The sequence below is a fragment of the Sturnus vulgaris genome, chromosome 5 (assembly GCF_052056855.1).
Source record: "Sturnus vulgaris isolate bStuVul1 chromosome 5, bStuVul1.hap1, whole genome shotgun sequence".
In the NCBI taxonomy this organism is placed as follows: domain Eukaryota; kingdom Metazoa; phylum Chordata; class Aves; order Passeriformes; family Sturnidae; genus Sturnus; species Sturnus vulgaris.
The window spans coordinates 46,139,540-46,165,745 of record NC_142247.1 but is presented as its reverse complement, the minus strand read 5'-3'; the positions used below and the strand labels follow the sequence as shown (position 1 = coordinate 46,165,745).

Below are 26,206 nucleotides of genomic sequence, written 5' to 3'. Positions count from 1 at the left end.
TCTCATTTATTAATATAATAAAGTGAGTCAGATGGCTTAAATAAAAGAATAATCCTGGTAGCTGCTGAACTTTTACAACTTCTGTTCTAAATCAATAAACTCCATGACAAGCAGAAATCAGTAAAGTCAAGAATGAGAACAGAGTAAAAGAGGGACGTGCAGCTATGCAAAGGCAAGCAAGCAGGAACATGCTAGTAAGGCTTCTGCTGTTGACACTGTTCTCTATTTTATATGAATATTTAATCCCAATTAGGCTTTTTGATTCTATGTCAGTAGTAACTGATGCAAAATGCAAGCACAGTATAATTCAGAAGCATACCCTGATAGATCTGTTGATTAGCTAAGGGATTTAGGAGGAACATGAGGGTTGGTCATTGAAAAAGTCAAACCCCTTAAAATTAGCAAGGCAATGAAATCTGTCCTGGACCTTCCAGACCTATGGGAAGTAAAAAATATAACTGTCATTCAGCGATTCAACAATGAAAAATACATCTTAATCTTCCAAAAATGTTACGTAAAATAATTGCTTTAGATAGCTTTGAAGAACCCTCTTGGCACACTACTGCAATTTCTGGCTTTCCAGACTGGTTTCAGCTCAGGAGAAACTCAGCTGAAGATGCAAGGCTTTGTGAGCCCCAGACTCTTCTCCCACTCCAGGGACCAGACTGATGAGAGCTGGAGCAAGGCTCTGACATTCCAGATTTTGGGCACTGAAACTGACCTGGGAGTTTGTTTCAAGGCAGATGCTGCTGCCAGAAATTGTATCAGGGCCACGCGTGGGGCTGAGAGCTTGAGGAGGGGGCCAGCAAGGAGCATCCAGCAGGGTGCTTTGAGGGTTATGTGAGATCCAAAATCCTGTCCATCTTGAGAGATGCACATACATCTGCTTGGAGCTTGCAGCTCAGGAGAGAGGCTTGAGGAGTTTATCTGGCATGAAAGAACCACTGTAAATGTCCACTGAGACCCTGGGACCACCCTGCCCTGGACCAGTGCTCAACATCAGGCTTTCATCTCGCTCCTTTTCTTTTACTTTCCACCTATAAATCTATGATTTTACTAAGGCATTAGGTATTCAGGAGGGCTGCTGAAGCAGACTCTACGGGAAAGTTAGCAGGAGAAACACCCCAGCTCTGAATCCTCACTGAGCTTTGGGCAGAGACATGGAAAGCTTTGAGTAAATAACCTAGGTACCTAGGGAGGTTCAATAATTTCAGAATAAGGGAATTACAAAGGGGGTTTGAGTTGTAATTTTGGTTTTATGTGCCTAATCTTTGCTTAAATTCAGGTGCCTTCGAAGACTTTAAATCTGACTCTAAATTGAAACACACTGCTACAGGTTCTTTCCTCGCTGTCAGCTGAAAAGTAAAGGCTCTGAAAAGTTGTCTGGGGAAAGGTAAATCTTTTCTATCACACTGAGCTACTGTGCATGCCAAATAGAATGAGACAGATTTAAAGGATTTTCCCAAGTCAGCTGAGAAAAAGTGATTATATAGGATGTAGCTGCTTCTCATAAATTTAATAATGGCTTACCCTTTCCTCCACTTGCTAGATTGCTTAGCACTGACTTGGATGCTCTGATAGAGCAGCATTAGTAAGAAACCACATGATTTATCTTGAGATGGTATTTCATTCTCTGAAGATAGTTCACATCTCTGATATCAGAATGAAGGAAAATAATGCTTGCATAATAGAAGATGTATATATATGGTACGTTCAAGAAGTATTTTTAACTGCTGTTCTCAGAGCTGTTTCAAATAAATCTGGATTTTTCCCCTTAACCCTGTGACAAGTCAAGAAGAGAGCCAAAATGCCCTGAGCTTAGGTAACTGATTAGGTCTCTTTAAGGTAAAAGAATTTAGGTAACATTTCTAAACTCTCCTGTCTGCTTGCCTCCTCCTGTTCAGCATTAATGCCCTTCACCCGTGTCATTGGGAAAACTGGCCAAGTTAGGTTAAAATGCTGTTGCAAGCCACTAAAATAAACTGACCAGTACTGCACAGGAGCAGATGAGTGCTGAGAGAGCTGGGTGTATGGCTTCACCTGTGTGGAGGCTGGCAGAGCAGGAGAAACAAATGGGCTATGATAACATCTGGTCCATATGACCACTGACTAAGCTGAGCTTAGTCTCAGCTCCAACATTTACTTTCATGGCAACTGGACAAAAGAGTGGTTGATCAAGAAGTAGAATATCCAGATAAGCAATAAATCCACATTTAGGTACTGATGAGAATAATCAAAAAAATGGACTCATGATTGTTAGTAGGGAAGAAAAAACTTGTTCTGTTTCTGACCAGTGCTATGTTGGAAAGTAAATGTCCTGAATCTCATTAGGCTGGTCTTACAACTATTAAAAAAAATCCTTTTCCATACAGACCTTCTTCTTTCAAACTTAGAAGCAGTGGTGTATGTTGTCACAGTTCAAAATACACACATAAAATTTGAGTGAAACCCATTGTGGAAGAATGACCTGGCACATTTGCATACATGTTGTCTTTCATAATTCAATATCAGATTCAATACATTAAATCGCTGACTGTCTTCATTAGTAATAAAAACACTGTCTGAATATAAGCGTCTGTTGGTATTGTGTCAAAAAATTCAGGAGTCTCCTGCAAGCATTCTTAGCTGTGAACAAAATGAGTCAGAACACAGCAAAATTCATTTTGTTAGAATCAAAAATACAAGTATGTTATCACTCAAGTATGCTTCATAGGAACAGCTCGCTTAAATTAAGAGCAAAAAAGTGAGAAGAGTTTTAAATTTCAAAATCTATCCCATTAATATAAACAAATTTGTATTATTTTCTGAATAGCTGTTACATGAGTAGATTCATAAACAAAGGAGTAGAAAGACCTTTTTATGTTAGAAAACCTTGGCCATATGTCATGTCAGGAAATAATTTTCTCTGCTTTACATCTAAAAAATAACTTTTCAGGGGTCATCTTATTATTAAACAAATAATTTCTGATGCAATTAGTTCACTGTATAGAATATGTTCATTACTGCTGTTTGGGGCAGTATTATGAACTATGTGTGAGTAGTGCTCATACAAAAGAGAAATCAGTGGATTCAGTCAATGTCTTCTCCCTGGAAAGCTGTAGGTGAAAGGAAACATGCTCATAATTACTAATCAAAATTCTAGCCAGGATCTGGTTTCTAAATTAGTTTAGTGGAGACAGCGCTGCTTATTAAGTGTTGAGATTTTCCCTTGAGAAACAGCTTTGGAAAGTCTGCCTTTCTTTTCTTTATTTTACATTAATTTTCTAATTTTTCCTTCTGCATCCTCAGAAAGGACCTATCTTTCTCTTCCACGTTCACATCTTCCCCATTCCTCCATAATTCAGCATCTTCTAGCATTTTTCAGCCTACAGTTCAAGGTAGCCCCCACATCTTCCTATGTTTCCCCTCCACCTCCCACTCTGTGTGCTCTGCCGGCACTACTGCAGACCATTGCATGACTGGAAGTGTGGGGAGAGACTCCTACACACCACTGCAAACTCTTCCATTGCTTACAAGACAAATCTTGGCTAAATTGCAAATATTAGAAACATTAGACTTGCCGTTCTAATTTATCTATTTGCCATGTGTTGTGTCAAACTTTATGCTTCATAAGAAATGAAAAGTTCATTACAAAAACTAAACCAAACAAAAAAACTATGAAACTACAAAACCCAGAACAAACAACTCACTACCTGCTATAACTGTGGTTTATCAACAAAAGGGGAGCAAACCTGTCAGTGAAGAAAACAGGTCCTGGTTTCACAGTCACAAAACAATTGCTACATGCCATCAAGAGTGAAAAATCTTTTTCAAAAGTTTTGAAAAATCAACCTGTAATTTTGTTTCTAAGAAATAACAAAGTCCTGGCCTTCAGTGATCACTAAAGGTCTAATACATTTCCAAAGGAAAAAGATAATAGCTGCAGCACTATATCACTAATCCCAAAACACAATGCATTTCTACCAGCATCTGGCATTTTGGTCTGGAAAACTTAAATTTCACTCTGTGTGAGGACCCCAAAGGGATCTTTATTCTCTTTTTTTACTATCTCTGCTATGCTAAAAAAGCCACATGGTTTCAGCAATTCGGCTGTCACTGTGCATGCACTTTCCATGAGTATCTTCTGATCTATACTAGATGTGTGACCCAGGACTGCGTTATGTCAGCATTTTAACTTTTTATTAAGTTCAGAGCTGCCATATCCCTCTTGTCATAACTACTTCCATTCTCCAGGTGGTTTATTTAGGATGGAAGCCATCCCAGAGTAAAGTGCATAGTGACATTAAATCCCAGTGGATTTTAAATCCTCCTGACCTCTATACCCATTACTGCTTGATCATCATTGATCAGCAAGATGCCACCATTCTTCCCAATTTTTCTATTAACCACAAGTCCTTTATATCAGAGTGCCTTACACAAAAACAAAAGGCAGAGTTTACGGTCTGATACTCTCTATCCAGACCTAGAAGTAGTTGGGATGAATGGGAGGATTGTAAAGTTCTTTCTTGTAAAACTCAACTCTACTAGTATCTCTCATCTGCTCCTTCTCCATCCCTTCTCCACTGTAAATCCTTCTTGGAACCTTGCTTTTTCCAGCAGAACACCTATTGGGAGTGGCTGTTTGAGGAAAAATAGACAAATTAAACTTAGAATCTTTGTATTCATTGATTTTGTTACAAAAGAAGATGAACAGTTGCATTTAAACTGGTTTTAGCTGTAATCCGAGCACTTCCATTTGCTCATTATGCTTGTAAAACCACATGAAGTAAATAGCGTAAAATTCATTACCAGAAAATTATAGAAAATTTGGAGGAACAGTAACAAAGAAGGGTTAGTGCACATTCATGATTTATTTATGAAGAAAAATTAATAGATAAACTCAGGAGCCCAGCTGAAGGCAAATAATTGGAAGGGCTCACAAAGGACCCTCTGGAAACAGGCTCAGACCTTAAACTGTGAAGTGCTTACTCATTTTATTTAATTCTTTTCCAAGAAAAGTTCCAGATAAAAGTTAGAGGGGGAAAGTGGCTACAAATGTTTTCCAGATCTGAGTATCACAAAAGGCTTTACAGAGCTAATGGGAGTAGTGCCTTTGGTGTCAAACAGCTGTAAAGTAGAACTGTATGCAGGTAAATGACGTCCCTTGGAAAGCTTTAGTGGCTACCTCTGAACCAGACAAGAAAACAGGATCCGTTTTTTGGTCCTGATTCTGAACTGTGAGGAGGGGAAGAAAAGCTCTCAGGGCCTGGGCATCATGTGTTTGTTGACACAGGGCAAAAATGTGCTAGAGTGCCTCAGCTACACAGTGTGGATGGTGGCACATCTCCACTTCAGGCCCTTTTCTGGCCTGGTTAGTTTGCAAATATAGATGGAAATTGGACTCAGAATCACAGCCCAACCATCACATAGTATGATACTGTTGGCAGCAGGGTGGCCTTCTGCTTAGGAAAATTAAAAAACCCATTTCAGTAAGCACAGAAAACTAGTCTTCAGTCAAATTCTCAGGGATCCCACACTCTTACTCCCTCTCCTCCCACCAGTTAGTTCTCCCTGTTATCAGACAAATATCCTCAAAAAGCAAATATAAGAAACTACACAACAATACTCAAAACATATTTAGTAATATTCTTCTGTTTGACAGTCTCAAAAGACAGTGAATTTTCCTTTTCTGAGATTTCTTTCTATTTAATATGGAGTTTATTAACAAGATTTTTGCGTGTGGTTCACCAGGAATGTAGAGATTACACCATCACAGAACAACGTAGCTTAGCACTCTAAGTTATAAACATAAAGAATAAGTCTTGGATTCTCTTGCAAAAATGCAGACTTATGCAACTCATTTCTTCCCGACACCATTAATTATGAAATGATGTTGCGGAAGGGGGTGAGGGAGGGCAGGAAGGGACAAGTGAATCAAAATGTTATCACATGGTCATTAAAGTTAACCATACCTTAATTTATAAGTAGAACTGGAGAATTTCAGGCATTTCTTAAGAAGGCTGTCTTTCATTTTCTGGGGATTTGGTTGTTTTGTTGGGGGGTTTTTTGTTTGGTTTTTTTTTTGCTTTGGGGGTTTTTTTGGTTTTTTGGGGTTTTTTTGTTTGTTTGTTTTTTGTTTTGGTTTTGGTTTTGTTGTTGTTTCTGTTTTCCATAGTCTTTTCATTAATGGAACACATTAGGATAAACAGGAGATTTTTTCTATTAGCCACCAAGATACAGACTATTTTAGAAAAAGTACCTTCAAGTATTACCTACTGCAAAACACTGTTAAGGGAGGCTTTATGTCTTCCTGGTGAATCAGACAACAGTACTGGATTTCTCTCCTGAGATATACAAACCCGCAAGTATGACATGAAGCCTGGTGAACGTAATATATTCCAGCAGAAATCTTTGTACACATACATTTAATTATACAAATAGTACTTTGGGGGAGGGGTTGTCTGTAACAGCAGCCATTTTATCCAGACTTTTTTCCCCTCTTGGATTTGCTTTTTCCTCCCTCAGACAGAAAGTAATAACTTGTAAACCATTTTTTTTAAATGCTCTGCAACAGTATGGTTAAGCTAAAGTGACCCTGATCCCACATTTCGATGAGATCACCATTCTGTAAAGGGAAATGCATGCCAGATGCTGCAAACATTCCATGGGCTTAGGAGGAAAGAAGAATGAAAAGGTTGTCTTGGTTTTCTTCTGAAGCTTTGAATTAAATGCAAAGAATCTGCCTTGACTCCTACAGCTGTGACAATGCCAAATATGTTTTCTAAGCAGAGCTCAACATTATTGCTAATGTGCTGGAGTTCCAAGTTATATCACTATATCTGTCCTAACCAGGGGGCTCTACCTTACACCTATCAAGTTTTCAGAAAACCCCTCTTCTAGATTATAATTAAGCATGCTGCAATATGATGCTGTTATAGAAACTCTCACTTTAAAAAAAATATAACGTTTACATGTCTCAAGTTCTACCATTCTGATTTGTAATGAAGATTGTGAGACATATATATCTCATTTATGGCATGTTTGACATTTTCTGAAATTTATTGTCTAGGGAAAAAGCAGTGTCAATGGAATTACCACTTTTTGCCTCATCTATAGAAATGTCACTCAGCAGTGAAGAGATTTCACATGAGAAACACTGGTAAGTGAAAATATCAATTAATCTGCAGTCATTTTACAGCCCCTTTTCACTAGCCACCACCCTCTGAAAGCTTCCATATGTTGACACGTCTTTATGGGATCCCTAGATCTCAAAAATCACCATGCTCCACTATTAAGTCATGCTGGTGGTAGCTGACAACTTGTGGACCTTGTATACCAGGAGGCTCATGGCTGGCAGTATGGACCGCTCATTGCAGTTTTGGTCCAGCATTTCAATATAATATCTCAAGAGGCAGTTAGGCTGCATTGTTGTTGTCTGTAATTTCACTTCCTGAGAAGTATTTCTGTGGATATGATTGCTCTATAACACCCTGAAAAACCACAGTGTAAAACCTAAACCTTTCCATCTCACGAGGAATGGCAGTTTAACCCTTTTTCTGCTACTCCTGCCTCCTGCTGTGCTAGATACATCACCTAATTTCATCCTCTGAGGACTTCCAGTTGATGCTACAAGATGGCAAACTCAGGCTTACTGTTGGATTCAGCAGACAGGAATGTCATGTATCCCAGCACTATTGAGGAAGCAGTGAATATGCAGGCAAATTTGAGACTAGGGAATCCCCTCCCCCCTACTCCCAGTCCTAGTCAGATTTGAAGATGAACTGCTAGTCATCCTGTGAAAGAGGGTGTCTGGTGTGGGGAAACACTAAAAAATGTAGCAAGTTTAAATCTGGAGGCTGGCATAAATATAACCCTTCAGAGTATAAATGGTACCTGCCAGAATGTTCTAAAAATTGTTTTCAGAGTAGGATTTCACACACCTGTGTAAAAGAGGGAGATTTATATGGGCATATTTCTTATTAAATTTGCTATTGTGGGACAAGACACAAAGAAGTGAGAGACAGCAAATTATCTCTCATTGTTCATCATGACTTTGCTTTTCAGGGATTTGCATTTTTTTCACTGAATGCACTGATATTGCGTTCAAATTTATAAACAGGTTTTTTTTCTCCATGGACAGAAGAATAACACTAACTTCTTTAGTGTCATGACAGATTATACATTAAGAAAAATGGATTATCATGACAGTGATATCATGGTGCATTGGAAGATGAAATCAAAGGGCTATCAAAGCATGTTTCTGTTTACTGTACGTTCTTGAATTTTAGGGTGGTATTTGAAGCAAGACATGATGGAGAATAAGCTCGTTCCCAAAGGCTATCTAAGGTTTCCAAGTATTTTTCAAAGTACGATTTAAAACCTTAGTGACAGGAAAGGAAATGAAGTCTTGAAATCAGAGAACAAAGTGTAACAAATAATCTGGAAAGGAGATATGATAAAATAAAATGCAATTTAAAAAATTGAAAATGGAGTGACTACAACAAAAAGTACTGAGATGAAATGAGGTGCGAGAAGAAACTGAAGAAATTAAATGCTTAAGAAAAAAAAAGAAAAAGATTCTGAAATTAAGTGAAAACAATAAAAGTGAATGGGATGACATTAAGTGCAGGGAAAGGGACTGAAGTTCAACCAATTGATCCACATTGAAATCTCAAGATTTCATTTCCTTTCCTGAAAGAAGCAAAACATTTAGTCTCAAATATTAAAAAAAAATATCTAATCCTCACCTATCACTAGAAAGCCAATCTGACTTCACATGAGCGGCAAATAGTAATATTTTTGAAAATCAAGCCTTACCTAATAAAACTGAGCACACATAAAGCCATTCATAACCAGGATGCATCCTACTGGATGATAATGAGAAATGGAAATGTAAGGCATCATACAGAAATTCAGCATATGTAGTATGGATTGTAGAAAGACAAGGAAATTCCAGTCAGCCTTGCTGAATACAGTATTAAATTTGAATTTTCAGAATAGACTGGGGCAGTCAGATATCCAGTTTCACTTGAACAAATACATAGTTAAATGTGAAATGATGTTTCATATGAAAAAAGTATCTTAAAGCACTGATTCAGATGTATGACTGCCTAACACCATTAAACACATCAGTAAGCTAATGCTTTAAGTTTTTAAAATTAGCATCTGTTTCCATCCCCTCTCATGTCTCCTTTTTATAGGCCATGTGTTTTCAGCCTGCCATGTAAAGCAGTTGCTTCATTATCTGTGAATAAAGCTGGAGAAAGAATCCCAGTATTTATCACATAAGAACTGAAAACAACTATTTCAATATTCTTATGTGTGCATGAGACTTGCAACTGGGTTTTAAAACAGTAACAGCAGTATTTACACATCTCTGTCATGTTACAGGTATTACTTTGATACAGTAATGTAGGTACTCCCAGAGATGGAGAAGCGGCAGAGAACCACATCAGGATAGAGGGAGAGTCCCACACTTCTGTGTGAGAGAGCCGAAGGCCTTTTAATTTTGTAAGGAGGAAGATGGGAAAGAGGTGGACATTCTTTGTAGGGTAGTCCTGCGGGTAGAAGGCCTCCTGGATCATGCATGGGAAGGAGGCCTGAAACAATCTGGAAAAGATTTCTGTCTCTTTTAGGTTAGACCAAAAGTAATAGTTGCATATTGATCTCTTTTATTATACATCACTTGTTCTAAACACACATATGAATAATCTATGCTACTGTTCTGAAAGGTATGTCTATGCTGCTGACAGCTTCTCAGAAGCTGGGCAAATTATTCGCTGCATGCTATTTAGTGTAGTACTTGGGACATTTCTATGTTGCACTTTGGTCTTTTGGGGTGCGAAACCACCTAGTTATTTAATCTCAATCAGAAGAATCCACCAATATTGCACCAGCACCTGCTGCTTTTGCATCTCCTTTAATCCGCTTGCCAGTACTCTGAAGCAGCAGCAAGATCCACGGTGACTTCCAGTGTACTGTGTGACAGTATAAAGTAAAACAAAGAAGAAATTGGAAGAAAATAATTAAAAAACTAAAGACAGGGCAAATCAAAACATAAGGGTCAGCAAAATGATTTTTTAAAAAAATAAATCTTACAAAACTTAATTCATTGATGAAAACATATGCTTGCTAGTGGTGTGAACATGCAAAAATACAACTAAAAAGCAGAGCTATGTAACAGCATACAAATATTATCCTGCTAACTACTAACCAGTGAAAATCAGTTTAAAACAGGTTGCTTTCCTGACTGGATAGCAAGATTTCTGGGGGACTTCAGTGAGAGATCAATACTGATTATGAGAAGGCTTGGTATTTCATCAATGAACTGTCATGAAGTTTCAGAAAAGGCAAGGAAATGGAGTTGAGCAAAAGCAAAAACTAAGCAGAAACTGGCAGAGTTGCAGTGTAGGGAAGGAAGGGTGATTTCCAATGAGGGCCTTCCGGAGAACAATTTGCCAGTAATACGTAACATTAAATTACTCTGGGGGCAGCTGCCGAGTATAATCGGATATACTGGAAGTGTGATGTTTTGATCTGACGGATTATGTGATAGGGGTCATGTAAAGACAGAGAATATGTTCCAAAGTATTGTTAAAAATTTAAAAAATAAAAAAATTGACTCGGGGCTCGTGACTACCCCGACCTCCCCGGGCCGCTCCCGCCCGCCGGCCCGCCCTTCCCCGGGGGCGGGGAGATTTCCGTCGGGGGCGGCATGGCGCGGTCCGGCGGGGAGCGGGGCGCGCCCCTAGAGTTGTGGGGGTACCTGCGGCCGCTGCGCTGTGAGGCGGCGGGCGACGAGGAGGAGAGCGACGAGGACTTCGAGGAGGAGCCGGTCTTGGCGGAGGATGCGCTCCTGGCGGACGCCGGGCGGGAGCTGTCGGCCGCGCTGCCCCCGCGCCGCGCCGGTGAGGGCTAGGCCAGGCCGGACCGGGGCGGGCTGTGGTACCCTCCCTGCACGGCGTCGGGGCTTCGCGCAGGGCGCCGGGAGGCGAGAGGGGCCCAGCGTTGTGGGAATGGCGGCGGGGGAGGTGGGGCTGGGCCCTGGCTCGCCCGTCCGCCCGAGCGCGGCACTTCCCACGTGGGAACGGGCCTTGCTCGGCCGTTTGTGTGAAGTGGTCGCAGGCGAAGGGACAGGGAACCGAAGGTGATGAACGGGTAGTGGAAGGGAAGCGTGATCTGTGCTCTTCTACGGGCACAGAATTGCAACAGTAAGGAAATATAAGGTTTTCCCATTCAAGTTAACTTTACACAATTTTTTTTTTTTTTTTTTTTTTTTTACATAGGAGAGTGTTGGTACTTGATGTTAATGGTTTCCAACTTTCTACTTAGAGCTTAGAAAAGTAGGTGAAGTTGGAACAACCTCTGCCTAAAAAGTATTTTATCTGCAAGTTGTTTTTAAAATGGCTAAACTGAGCCAAATGACCAGGGAGAAATAAATAAGTTATTGCAGACCTAAGAGCTGTCCTGGTGAGGAAGGAGCCCTGCTAAACATAGGTGCCCACTTTGTTCTGATCATAGCAATTGGTCCTCAGTTGTCGATCAGGGAATGGTGTGTTATTTTTTTGAAGGCAAAGAGGAGGCAAACCAGGTCATAAAAATGTTAAGAATTTATTATATTAATTCCCTCTAATTTTGGTGGTTTCAGTCATGGGAAATACTTGGTCTACAAACGTATCTGAAGGTTATGCAGGCATTGTGATAGAATATTTTGTGATAAACCTGTTTAAAATTCAGTTGTAAACTTGGGTTGGAATAAATAGTAATCCATAATAGTACGTATTTAATTAGTTTAATAAATTCATAGGCAAGATTGATTCCTCATCCTTAGAGAAGGAGTTTTAGTGCTTGTTTCTGAGTTTGGTTTCTTTTTTTTGTTTTAAATATTAGTGGAGAGGCTGGCATCAGGAGTTTATGAAAACCCTTCTTTACTTTTACTACTGCAACTTACAAAAAAGACAAAAAAAAGCACTGAACCAACAAAACTCTTTTAATCAACACAAACTTTTAATTTTTATGACTGTCAATTAACACTGGATTTTTCTTTTTAATACTTCAGTTATTATACAGGAATGCAGCACCAAAAAGGAGTATGAAGTAGTTGGACGTTTTCCATTACTTGATCCTTGGTGGAAAGTTAATGTTAAAGTTAAAAAAATGGGGTCGAAGTACTTTGTGCAAGGATATCCATCGTATTTTCTGCAGACTGATGTAGAAGAAAACAACCGACAAGTATTTTCACTCTTTCTTAAGGAATGTGATGTTCCGGAAAATTGGAAAGAACAGTTTTTTGCTTGGCTTCCTATGGAGTCTGTACTGAGTTTTAGCAATCTTGAAGAAAATCTAAAACAGTTCCAAGTTTCACAGCTACCGCCAAGGAAGATCCAAAGAGATACCAAGGATTACGACATCTTCTATTATGTTTCAAAGTCATGTAGGTGTATCCTGTGCTGTTTTAATTGTTTTATAAGCTGAGGAGTTCTCTCTTATATGCTGCATTCAAACGAACATGTATTCATTTGAAATGCATATTCAAATTAATCTTTTATTTTAAAGTATTTCAAGACAGTAGGACAACTGATCAGTTAAAGATAGGCATACAGAAGGACTTTGCTGTATTCTGTGGGTTAAGTAGAATGTCTGTGCTAGGGATACTCCATCCCTGGAAGTGCTTAAGGCTGGGCTGGATGAGGCTCTGAGCAACCTGGTCTAGTGGAAGGTGTCCCTGCCAGTGACAGGGGTTTGGAACTAGTTGATCTTTAAGGTCACTTCCATCCCAAACCATTTTATGCTTCTGTGATTCTATGATGTGAAGACACTGATGCTTCCTCTAGTTTATTCAGCTATGGGAAGACTTATTGAAAAATGGGTTCAGCACCACTTAAGCATAGTGGCAATGGCTTTTTAGGGCTGGCACATGTTCAAATGTGGTATAGGTGCTTCTCTGTAGTGCAGAGATCTGTGAAGGAGTTCAGCCTAGTCCTAATCAGCTGCACTAAATGGATTATCTAGGTATGTTTGAATCCTGTCAGCAGATTGGTATGGCTGGGACCAGAGTGTGGAAGCACTGGAGTGTGTCCACGTGGAGATAGTTCAGACTTCTGAAGATGCTGTTTTGGGCAATGTTGGTGTGATTACATGAGCATGACTACCTGAGTGTTAAAGATTGGATCAGGAGTGTGCCCCCTTGTCCCCACTGTGCTGCAGTCTCTGAAAGTACTGACTGTGTCCCTGCTGGATGAAACCCAAATGACGTGTTCCACTTCTATTCCTGAGGTACTCTGATCCATAACAGGCATTCAGTCTGTGGGACCAGACTTAGCTGGTCTGAAGCAAAACACGAATGCAGAGAAAGTCAGGATGTGTGACATTAAGAGCTCTTGTTTTGCTCTGATGATCTGTTTCCACAACTGTACAGACAGGTTGGGTGTACCTACTGTTACGTGTAAGCAAGCAAAGTTTTCCAGTACCTGGTTTAGTGGGCAGTGTCAGGTCAGATGATGGAGGTGACGCTTTTGGATGTCAAATTACATGTAACAGGAGAGTTCAGAACCTCTGCTGGACTTAAACTGACTTTACTTCGAATCTCATGTGTAAGGAGAAGAAAATGTTCAGAGTTCTGTAGGCTTTCAGGATTTTTGTTCTCTTTTTTTAATTACAGAAAAGATTGTACAGTATGCCTATGTACTCTCTTCATCCTTCTAGTAGTTGGTGATTTTGTTCTAGTATCTATCTTAAATTAATTTGCTACATTTTAAGCTTTAATCTTTCTCTATATAGACCATTCCCCTACCTCAGTTGCTACTGCTAGTGTTGTAAATTTTTTTTTTGTTGTGATTAATTGTTATGTACTCAAGTAGTATGTTCTTCAAGCCCTCATAGTATTTTTCTGTGTGTGGAAATTGTGTATATTGATGATTTACATGTAAATTAAGTACTTGCGTAAAAGGGAAAAGGTTTTATTTTTGTCTTTATGAGACAAGACAGTGATCAGAAAAAGTACTTAAGTGAGCAAAATTAGCGTTTTAAATTTTCCTTAACACTTAACTAAAAATAGCCTATTTATTTCCAAGAGATAAAGCTTCTGAAAGTCTGTCTTCTTAAATTTGTTTTTCTTTCCTTTGAAATCACTTTTTAAAACAAAATATAGAGCAGATCAGTTTCATTATTCATTTCAGCCCATGACTAATGTAAACAGAGAAAGCAATAGCTTAATTTTGGGGTCATTGAGAAAGCCAGTGGAGAGCACTTTTTTTGTAAGTTCCTCTACTGATCTGTTACTACAAATTTAGAAGCCTCTTTTCTTATTTTGAATTTGAAGGGTTCTTCTGTACATTTGTATGAAAATTACTTCTAGGTAAGAGGCAGGCGTGGTGAGGTCTGAACTGACTTTCTACAAAATGCTGTTGAGTATGCAGTTTAAACCAAGTGCATGATATGTATTTTCCAAGTGAGTACATTTAGTTGCTGGTTTTATGTCATCTGTTTACACTGTTTTTTCCAAAGGCAGTTCAGGGAAAACAGACATAAAAAATTTTGAAAAGGGTTATGAAAAGTAAGAAAAAGAGAGAAATTTGTGATGTCTTGGCTATAGGGGAGGCTGAAGGATGAAGCCAGAGTCGGTATAAATTGTTTTGCAGCAATCTTTGTATATGGCATAAAACTTCCTGTGTTTATGGTGTGTGCAGTTGCAGGAAAGGCGGTATTGGGAGCTCTGGCTTTTCCGAGGATGCTGGAGTTCTTGCCGATTCTTCTGCCACGCCACTTTTGCTGTCTGTTAGATAAGATGTGTTGGCAAAGAAAGGCTGATACAGGTGATGAGGAGGTAACTGATGAGATGGTAACAAAATTGAATGAGATACTAAAGGATGAGCCATGGAAACTGGGATTCAGCAGGGTAAGTAATGTTACGTACGGTAAAAATACGATGTTTGCTGTGTTTGAGGTGCATTAGAATACAATGCTGCTTTAGTTGGGTTCACTTGATTCAATGGGCATTTGTAGGGGCTAAGTGTAGTTCATTTGGAAATGGATGATGTACTGGACTCAACTTTAGCAAAAGGTGTTGTTTTTCTAGTTGGTCTAGAATAAATTAATCTCAGAAGATTTGGAAAGTGGTTTTGTTACAACCATTTGTTTAGTATTTTCTACAAGGGACAGAAAATTAAATGCTTGAGGTATCTGGGCTAAAAGTTAGCTATTTTAAAATCCTCAACTGTTCTCTTCAATTTTATAGTGGTGAGACTTTCTGTTCCTAACACATAGAACAATATGCTTTCATAATAAGGTTGGTAAGTTTCTCTGTAGGAGGTCATCTGGTCCGGTAGTTTGTTTTTGTAATGTAGTTTGTTTTTGTAATGGAATTTGCAGTGGTTGCTTACCTTCCTGTTTTCCTTTGCTGCGCTTGCCTTGAGCTTTGTTGCTGCACCTCACCTTAGCAGTCCCGTGCTTCACAAGGGAGCTACAGCTTTAGTTGTTCACAAATGTCGTTGGTTTTCCCTCTGCTTTAGGCCCCCAATGCTTTACTGATGGATGTTCTGACTTGTTTTTAAGAGCTCTAATTTCAGAGATTCAGAAGGGTCGCCAGTATATTCCAGTGTTTCACATAATTTCCTTTAAGATTTCCCTGATGTCCAGTTTGACCATTCTTTAATGCAATATGGACTTGTTGCTGTCTCGCTTCAAGGACCTGCATTCTCACTGCAGTTTTTTATTGCTTGAAGGCTCTCTTTAGCTTTTTCTCTTACAACTGAGCAAGTGCAATTAATTTTTCTTGCTCTCAATAGTTCATCTGTTTTGCACATCTCAATCTTTCACTATTTCATGGTAGTGTCTGTACCGGTGGCATATTTTTCGAACATGTTCAGAATTGGGTACAGTATTCTGGCCAATGGCTTTCCTCTGCTCTGTTTCTACAGTTTATGTACCTTTACATGAAAATGTATAATTTGGTGTGCACAAGTTCTCCCTAATACCCAATTTCTGTGCCAGGTTTTTTATTTTTAAAGTTCCTGTTTCATACAGAAGGGTGACTAAAAGGAATTATTCCAGGTTACTTTTAAGTATTTTGCTTTATGAAAAATACATACATTTTTGCAAACTTCTACCCTCTGAATTGAAATTTGTATTTACTAGGAGGAATTTTATTCAGCAAGAGGCTAACATCTTCTGAAATAAATCTTTGTTTGCTTTTACTCTTTCTGGGGAGAAGATTATGTATAAGGAATTGAACCTTCCTCACTGTGAGGCAACGTGGGCTGCCTTCTGTCAGTGTGAACATCTCCTCTGGAAGATTCCTGACTTGCAGAAGAATGCATTAATTCTGTATGATCAACTCAAGACACACTGTAGACGAATGGGACACACATATGAAGATCAAGATGAATTAGCTCGTTTTGTATCCAAACACATGTCCATTGAGCATGTTTGGCAGTCTCTTGAATTTTTGAAAGATCAGAATGTAGTGATTAGGGAAAAAAAGATGGTGTTTCTGCCTCATCTTTACAAATCTGAAAAAGATATTGCAATGTGTATAGGTGACCTTCTGTCAAATGACACATGGAAACTGGACGTGGATGTGAAAAAGATACTTAGCATTTCTGAGTCACCAAGAGAAACAGTAGATAACAAAATAAATATTACCCAGGCACATGAAATGGAGGAAAATATTCCAGACAATCATAATGGTGAAAATCACTTTCCTGAAAAGGAGGTGGGCTCTGTGTCTGGTATCCAGAGTAAAGCAGAGGTAGACAAAGATCAAGTGATTGCTGTAAAAAAAATTTGTTCTAATCCTGTAACAATCATAAGTGGAAAAGGAGGCTGTGGGAAGAGTACAATAGTTAGCTGCCTTTTTCGTCATTTAAAGCAGATGGAAATAGAAGTGGAAGCTGCTTCTAAGGACTTTGAAAAAGACTTGGATGCATCTGAGGAATGGAATACGTTTGATCACCACTGGGAATCAGAGAATATGTATGCAAAAAAATTTTTGAATGTACTATTCACGGCACCTACAGGGAGGGCAGCAAGTCTTTTGAGAGAAAAAACGCAGCTTCCTGCATATACACTGCATCAGGTAAGGTTTGTTTTGTGATTTGTTTCTTGTTTGGTTTTTTTTGTTGTTGGTTTTTTTTTTTATTATTTAAGTTCTGAAACACCTTTTGGCACTGTCATTCTTGTTTTGGAAAAAAAAAAAGCTTGTTATTGAACTTCTCCTTACGAAATGTGTAGCCCATTATCATTATTAGTGCTTGGGTACAGCTTGTCAGCGTTATGTTTTGGGGAATCATAAATCAGTCATTTGAAATACATTATTTGGTAACTTTGGTTTCTTTTCTATTTATATACATCTGAAACTTCTGGGCATCTGGCTTTTTCAGCTTCTCAGTTTTGCATTTTATTTTAATGCAGACAAAAATAATTTCTAGATGGTAGAGCTGTTTTCTAGGATCCTGTTGCCTAGCAATCATAGCAGCACATACATGAAAAGATCAATAGCTTGGGATTGAATAATGAGAGAAATTTCATTTGCACAGTGTTTGCTTAATTGATGTTAATGGTAATGTTAATGTTCTTAATTAACTAATGGTATTATGGAATATTTTTTAGAAAAAAGTAGAAAGCAAACTCTTTGTTAATAAACTTAGGCCTAAGTTTGGTTGCAGTTATAGGTAGCAAAAGATGCCAAGAAGACATTAGAGCTGTGGAATAACTCATATAAGTAGAAATTATAACATAAAAAGTACTGTTGGCTTATTTTATCTTTAGGGAGTGGATAGTTAGTTGCCTGTTCCCCTTCCCCCTGCAATTTTGGGTATTACTAATGACAGCAAGTTGCAGTAGGAGGTGTTCTGTTACTGAGCAATGTAATGGCTGACCTTGTGTCTTTAACAACTCCTTCAGGAAAAAAAAGACTGTGCTTTTATGTAAGTCAGTGTCATTAATCTCAGCTAGAAGTGTATTCACTGATGAGGAAAATAAGACTGATTGAGTCTTCTGAGTCTTTGCAGGTGTAAGCTCAGAATTTTAGATAATAGCTCTACCTACGTTAGATGATACCACAGTGTTTACTTTTATAATGTAGTTTACAGTTGATTAGTGTCAGAGTTTGCTTTATTTTTATTTGTTTCTAGATTATCTATAGTTTTAAATCATGGAGATGGAGTGAGCAAACACAGCCGTGGAAGTTTTCTGCAGTTACAGTTCTCATTGTGGATGAAGGAAGTTTGGTGTCTGTATACATTCTTAGTTTAGTTTTAAAACTCTTGTGTGAGCATGCTCAGCTTGCTAAACTTATTATTCTAGGTAAGTGAAACAGCAAATTCAGTATTATACAATGTTTAATAATGCACAAGGTACAATGTAAGTGTCAGAGCTCCCTCTGAGTCTCTTAAAAACCTCAGAATGTTACATTGTTCTGTACTTGGATACTTCTGCTATTTCTTAAGGTCAGGTGAGAGACAATTTTCCAAATGTCAGCATGAAAGTATCAGTATCTCTATTACCTGTTTTGTCTTATTCTGACTTCCACGTGGTAGGTTATTACATCTTGCAACTGGGAAACTTGTGATTTCCTTAAATCTGAAGGAGCTATTGTTAGCATATGAGTCGTATGTTAGAAGGGTGTTTTCATGCCATTCTTAATGCTAGGATCATCTTGTTTTAATTTAAAAGGGAAAGCAAAGAAATGTAAAGTCAAATTTTTATACCTTCTTAGAGGTTTCCTTTTTTACATGCCATTTATGTCATTTGTTTTTAAAAATGTAGCTTTCAAAGTGTGTTTGAATAAGATGTGATCACTGTCAGTGCTCATCAAACAGAGGGATTTGCACTTTTTTGCTAGTAAAGCATTACTGGAGTGTAAAAAAACTTAAACTACACGACAACATTATTCCCAAAGTTTCTTACGTTCTTAAAAGTTTTATTTCATGTGAATTGTGTTAAGGATGGATGGTACTATCTAGAGGCTTGAGTATTTATTCATTCCAGTGCTGTTTCTTTTAAAGACAATTTTCAACAGATGATATGTTATTCCTTCTCAGGAAAGCTAACGTGCCTTTTGTTTAGGTGATACTAGACAGCTACCAAGCATAGACCCAGGAAACATGTTAGCTGATATCTTTGAAGGTCTAAAATCAAGAGGCTTTTCTGTGGAACTGCGAACTAACCACAGAGCTGAATCTCAACTAATTGTAGATAATGCATCGAGGTAGGATATCCTGATGTGTGTGTGAAGAATTCTTGTCATTCTTGCCTGGCCTTTTACCTGCAAATAGCAGTGCATCCAGGTTTGATTCTAGTACTGCTTCTGTTAGTTTTTTTAGTCCAAATCCGTAACATTGTTTTTTAAAAACAAACAAACGCCCAAAACAAGAACAAAACCAGATTTTTTCAGAAGAATGTCTTGGACAAAAAAGTGCGTGTGCTGGAATGCACCTGAATTTTATGGGACGTATTTCACTATTATGCTATCACATACTCTTTGTTGTTTTCAAATGAATTGTAAATGCACAACTGACTTTATGCCTTCTAAAATGGCTTACAATTGCTCCCCTAGAAAGGAAGTTTTAAAGACATTGCTGACAAGTGTGACAACAAATAAAACAGGCTGAATTGATTGGAGAGTCTAGATGTAAAGGGGTATTATATCACAGTTTCTTTCTATTTTTTTCTGTATAAATACCTAAAGAGTCTAAATGTTTCCAGCATTTGCATTACTTTTGTTTTGGAAATAATCCTGTTTCTTATCAGTTCCTGATTTCTTTTTTAAACCTCTAAGAACAAATTCTAGGTTTTGATGGTAATTGAATTTTAGAATATTTTGAACATTTTAAGATGCCCAGAACTACTAAATGTTTTACAAACATTCTTACTTACTTTTTGATAAAACTGCTGTTTTATTGCATTTTGCTCCCATGGGAAGAATGATATGAGTAATACTAAATATCTGCTGCAGTGAAGGAGGATTTAGAGAATAAACTACCAATTTTTTCAATGTGAAATTAAGTCGTGCTCTGAGGAAAGAGTTTTCAGGGCATGTAGTGTAGATGACAAAAAATTTGTAAGTGGTGAACTTCATGCTGATGCAGATGATGATATGCTGGAATTCTTTAACTGTAAATAACTTTTCTGTTTCCCTCCAATGCGCTCTCCAGAATCTCTCACCGGCAGCTTCCTGAATTTGATGAGGTGCTGAAAGTTTCTGCTTGGAATGAGGAAATGACAATGCCAACCCCGGAGAAGAAATTTATTTTTATTGCTTTGCCTGCTGGTGGGAATTGTGAGAGTATGTGTGTACAGTCAGTTTGTGATTTTGATTTTCCCTTCGGTAAACCATAGACTATTGTCTGGAACAAAAATTTTGGGAAGATTTTAGTCTGGTTTTGTTGTATAAATTTAAATGCTACGTTCATAGTTTGTCTTTTGCATACTGTAAGTGCACGCAGCAAGACCTGTAAGTGCAAAGAATGGGCTGTAGAGCTCCAGCTCACCAGTTAGACTTTGAAAAGGGGGGGACAGCTTCCACCACTGTAATTGAATGTGGTTGTCTTTTTGTATTGTAGCTGGAACTGTCAAACCTTAAGAGATTTTCTGTGTTGATACAGAGGTGAATCATTTGAATAAAAATCGGCTGTAACAGTATGGTGTGCTGGACAGGAATGTGCTCCCAGCTGTAGAATTGAGTTAGGAAAATTCTAAGAAGGGATGCCAGTATTTCTTGTAAAATGTTTTGGTATCAGGTCTAGAGCCATTGTTTACTGGGGTTTTTTGACATTTATTGGGTATAAGCGGATTGAGTGGCCTCTCTTTTATATGCATCAAAAAGCTTCAAGGGCAATGTGGAAAAAAAATAATACAAACATTATCACCTTATCTTACTGTAGCAAAATACTCAGCAAACAGAATACTGAAAGTACATTTCTTCTGTGAAATCCAAGTATATAGATCTGTGGCTTGAAAATATTTTATTTTTACCTCTTCAGTGTGCTGTATCAAAACTTTATTTTGCATGAAATATGCTCTAGGCAGCTGTTGTTTAACACAGAAATAAGAATTTGCTTCTTTTCATACTGTTGTTTCTCAGATTTTAATAGTGGATTAACCGCATGATGTTTTCTTGGGTGTTTTGTGGTGCATTTATGTTTCTTTGGGGGGTGTGTCATCTTGTGTGGGAGTTTTTGAGGGGCGTTTTTGTTTCTTTTTTGTTTTGTTTTAAACAAATTGAGATGCCATTAAAGCAAGAAATAAGCAAAGACAATTTCATATTGAATTATATTTTTATTTTTTAAATTCTGGGTATTTTTATGTCTTACCTTTTATGTCTTTAAAAACAGATTTACAAACTGCAATAAAGATTTTACTTAAAAAAGGGCCAGGATTAGAGGATGCCAAACAATCACAATTCATTGCTTTCAGAAGGTAACGGAATGTGCAGGCAGACAAAAATCCTTGAAAAAAATCCTTGCTAGCAGCCACAATCTAAAACTAGCTGAATGTGTTGAGTTGGAGAGACTAGTGGGAATAGCATAAAACTACTAGATACTTGGAATACTCACCACTTAAGAAGGGTGGGATGTAGGGCTCTAACACACTTTGAAGAAAGATTGGGAGTTAGTAATCACAGGAGCATCTATAGTACACACTAAAGGGATAAAAGGGCTAATATGCTCTAGAACCAATAGTCCATAACCTTGAGTTCTGCACAAAAGGCTACTTAGGAAAAAAACTCCTGCACCTTTAATTGTGAAGAACCTTTTCTTAGTAAGTAAAAAACACGCACTACTTACAGGCTCCCAGCTAGCTAATAAGTGATTTGTGAGTGCTGAGTAACTCTGATACCAATTTTTTTCTCCAGTCTGCATTCAGGTGCAATACTGTTGTTACTGATTTTTGTGTCTGATTCTCCTAGAATATAAGTACTTAAGCTGCATTTAAAAATTTAGATTCCAGGTCTTTAAAAAGCAAACAAATCTTCTTGCTGTTTTTAATATATCCAGACACAGAAAATAATCTGTCCAGGTTTTAGTTTTTCTTTACTTTTCTTCTTAAATAGAAATCTAGCTAATCTAGGTGTACAGTGCAAAAACTTTCTGTGGTATTTAGACAAAACTGTTCCTCTACTGCACTGTCTTCTAAACTCTGAATAAGTAGTTGTTCTTAATAGGTGGTGGAAGATAGAGAGAAAAGGAGCTTTTTCCATTCTTTATAAACTAATGCTGATGTGATATTGCTTGAAATTGTATGTTTTGTATATCATGATTTTGTTCTTCTTTTGTATGATTTAGGCAAGATTGTGATCTAATAAATGAACTTTGTTGCCAACACTATTCAAATCATTTAACCAGGTAAGCCAGTGGTTCACATTTTCCTGTGACCAATCTAATTTTGGTTTTGAAAGTGTTATAGCTGGGCCAACACCGTAAAATAAGATTGTAAAACTTCCAATGTTTCATCTAGATCTGATTAGGTTATAAATCATTCATACAATAAAATTAATTTAATTTAATTTATTTAATTTATTTAATGGGTTCTTTAATCTCATTTTGAATAGTGGTAAATTCACTATGCGAATCCTGAGATTTTAAGTTGCTATTGAATATTCAAAATCCATATAAAAGCAACATGAAAAAGAGCCCTCAAGGTTATATTTTTTTTACTACTATATGATTTCTAAATAGATTCTGAAATATTTTTGTGCTACTCTATATTACTGATTTTTACCAAATGGTTTCACAGAACTTCAAGACACGAATGTGTTACCCTAACTATTTTGAATATTATTGAAGTTTTTAATCTGGGTCAAGTATAGAGAGTGAAAAGAGAAAAAATACTGACACATGGTAATGCACGCTTTGTAAATACACTTTCCCCTTTTTCTTTCTCTGACCTAGAGACCACAAGAATCGACTTCTATTTCAGATGGGGGACAAGATTGCCAGCACACGCAATGTATATCTCAAGGATGTCTTGGCAGCCTGTGGTGTCGGAGAGGGTCCCAATGGCCAGGAATGCAGAAGTGGAGAAATTGCATTCACCGCAGAGGCTGATGAGGAGGGCAAACGACTCTGCAATGGAGATGTGTTTTTCATAACTGGGGTAAGTCCTTGCTGCACGAACCTGCACAAAGAAAACCTGGTGGGAAATGATTTGTCCCCCAAAACAAAACAATTCACACTTTTTAAGTTTAGCCCATAATACCTACTTGGTTCTCCTAAACAACCGTGTAAAAGGCATGAAAGAGGCAAGGTATGATAGAGAATTCAAAAAACCTCAATTCTGGGCTTTTCTTGTATAATGTGTTTCAGCTGGTCTGATTGTGTTCAGTGTAAATAGATTCTGTAAATAGTCAAATGCATTGTAATTGAAATAGATTGTTTTACATAGTCTGAAGGAAAGAGTAATGTTACAGCTTTAGTTTTCCCTGGCAGAAAACCAAGCTGGCCTAAAAGTAACAGCAACAAAAAACTGATTTTTTTGCTGGGTTCAGTGAGTTGAGCAGTGAAAGTATCAGTAGTTAAGGTAGGCCCTAAACAGTGAAAACTGTTTTCCTTGAAGGTGGTCAGTGAAAGATGGCAATTTATTTGGTTTAGTGTCTTCTAAAACGTTCAGCTGGTTGATGTTGTAATTTCAGGGAAAGCTAGAATGGGGAAGTAGAGATGTTGCTCCAGCTGCTGATCCAGACTCACTGCTGAGTGTTGTGCTATTCCTTTAGGATACAGAAATTGATAAGCAGCGCTTGCTGACCATCAGCAGCATGTACGGCTCCACATTCACTGTGAACTACAAGGCACTGAGGAAGCTGTGTCACATAAAGCATGCCTGGGCCAGAACTATTCACACATTCCAGGTAAAAACACACAGCAGCTGTGAGCTGAGCTAATAGACAGTATTCTCTCATGAAAGAATCAGAAACTTATTTGAAACCAGAATTCCTTGAATGCAGGATAGAAAATATTCTCGAGAGCATCCCCAATTGCCTCCTACTTTCTCATTCTTGTCTTTAACTGTTTCCTGGAGATCAGCCTTTGAACGAGCATTCTTCCACGTTTCAGGGCTCTGAGGAAAGGACCGTTGTCTACGTGGTTGGCAATGCCGGCCGGCAGCACTGGCAGCATGTGTACACAGCCGTGACCAGGGGACGCTGCCGTGTCTACATCATGGCTGAGGAGCTGCACCTCAGGAGAGCAGTAAAGAGCAAGGAGATAACCAGAAAAACGCGTTTGCAGAGATTTTTGAGAGAGGCAATTGCAGAAACAAACAGCTGTCCCAAACAAATGTCCTCTCCCCTGATGAAGTGCTGGCAAAGTCAAGAGCTCGAGACTCAGTCTGTTTCTGTTACTCAAGGTGCTCCTGACCCACCTGAACTTGAAAGTGACCTCATGATTAAGGAAGGGTCATCAGTTCTCAGTGAAAAGCAGATGGGCAGTTTGCAGCTAAGTCCATGTAAAAGACAAGTTCCTGCATCTGAGGATGCTACAAAAATAACCTCTGTAAGTATCGCCTTACTGAAAAAGTTTAAAATAAACTTTTGCATTCTTTCACCACCACAAGTCGCCTGGGCACTGTTACGATTGTTTTTTATTAAAATTTATTTAATAATTTTCAAGTTGACCAGTAATTGGTGATCCAGTCAAATTTGGGAGATGTCTTTGCAGAGCAATATATGGCTAATACAGAAAATAAAGATGTAATGTCAATAGTAGTATATACATGTTTTTACTCTGAGAGTGATCTGTTGGCCAGCTTAGCCTGTATCATCTTATGGTTTGTGCACAAATGTAATTTTTAGGTGACATGCTGTGAGCAATGTATATAAAATTTAATAATTGAAATTGATTTTTATAAAGTCAAACCTGCTAACAGATGATTTTTTTTTTTTGCATCTAATTTCTGAGCTCATGGAGAAAGAGCGTTTTTTGAAGAAGCTAATATACTGTAGGTCTGTTTCAAAGGTGGGTAACATTTTTATTTTGTTTTGACAGACAACAGTAGAAGAATCCCCACTTGGATCTTCCAGACTTAAGAATTTAACTTTGGCACAAATTCCTAGGAAGCTTTTCAAAAGCTAACAGACAATTATTAATTGGTCCTGGTATGAACCGTTACTGAACCTGTTCAAGATTTTTGGGATGGAGAAGCTGAATATGCAGGTGCTTTTCAAAGGCTTTCTTGGTTTTGCATGTTCTGTGAAGAACAGCTTGTTTTATGCTGAGCCTCTTACATTTTCAGTGATCCATTTTTAGTAGATTCATTAGTGTACTGGTCATTAAAAACCATGTAATTCATCTGTTTTGCTGAAGAATGAACTGGCAGGTCTTCAAGGATCCAGATGTTCCCATAAAAAATACACAAGGATGTATTTTGATTTACAGAGTCCTAGCTGTTTATGTAATTTATCCACCTCCAAGATTTATCCATCTCCGAATGTGACAGTATTGATGAGGTGCTCTTACTGATGTGCCAAAACTACAGTTTCCTTGAGTTAAACAAACAGTTTATAAAGGGATCTAGGTTTTTCTGATGTGGCAGATTTGTGGCCATGAAGCTTTGAAGGATTATGGATTTTAATCTTGTTATAGACATAACAAGGAAATTGCAATCAGTGACATAGAAAACATTTTCTATGATGTAGAACTTGCCATTGCTGTTTTAGCTAATAGTTCTATGCTGTTGATGATCTTGGTAAGAAAAGCAAAACTTCAAATCAGAGTTCAAATAACATTCCACTTTCAACTTTCTCATGTGTACTATGGGACCTGCTGCTTTGAAGTTTTGAGATTAATAAATTGAATGTTAAATCAAACATCGGACACATGGTACTACAATGTGGACAACCTGCTTACCTTTAACAATTTTTTCTTTTCATGTAGGGTAGGAAAAAATATACCACAAATATAAAAATGGTATTTTTTCTAAAACTAGGAGAAAAATATAAAGTCAAAAAACTACCTCATTTTTAATGTCTTTAAATCACTGTTTATTTCAATTTATACAGTTTTTCCATACAAATATTTGCAACATTTTTAATTTCAAAACCCATAACATAGACGATAAATACCATGCTATTAAAGTATTAAATTTGTACAAAAATACTTTACAGTTTAATACTTATTTGTTACAAATAAAAATACATATTGAAGTGACTCATGAACCTTGGAGATTTTGTTTTCTGTTCTTTTTTTCTAACATGATTCAGCCGTGAGTGTCATTCTGACCTTTTCTGGCAGTG

At 37.8% G+C, this 26,206-nt stretch overlaps 2 protein-coding genes and 1 long non-coding RNA gene across 3 annotated transcripts in view; 1 reads left to right on the top strand and 2 right to left on the bottom strand.

Annotated features, from left to right (window-relative positions):
- The window catches only part of LOC148223690 (uncharacterized), a 16,700-nt gene extending 5,708 nt beyond the window's left edge, over positions 1–10,992 (bottom strand). Inside the window, exon 1 of the long non-coding RNA XR_015803982.1 lies at positions 10,745–10,992. This is a non-coding gene — a long non-coding RNA (uncharacterized LOC148223690). The remainder of the gene's footprint in view (positions 1–10,744) is intronic.
- On the top strand, positions 10,670–26,120 carry HELB (DNA helicase B). Its single transcript, XM_014893058.2, has 13 exons — positions 10,670–10,886; positions 12,038–12,412; positions 14,667–14,875; positions 16,190–17,053; positions 18,111–18,282; positions 19,045–19,186; positions 20,133–20,263; positions 21,312–21,396; positions 22,263–22,322; positions 22,869–23,073; positions 23,690–23,824; positions 24,030–24,467; positions 24,960–26,120. Exons 1-13 carry the CDS (start codon positions 10,694–10,696, stop codon positions 25,044–25,046), a joined length of 3,096 nt encoding a protein of 1,031 aa, XP_014748544.1. The 5' UTR covers positions 10,670–10,693; the 3' UTR covers positions 25,047–26,120.
- Positions 25,931–26,206, bottom strand: part of GRIP1 (glutamate receptor interacting protein 1) — a 348,068-nt gene continuing 347,792 nt past the window's right edge. Inside the window, exon 25 of the mRNA XM_088165624.1 lies at positions 25,931–26,206. Within this exon, the coding sequence (XP_088021750.1) occupies positions 26,160–26,206 (47 nt within the window). The 3' untranslated portion in view covers positions 25,931–26,159.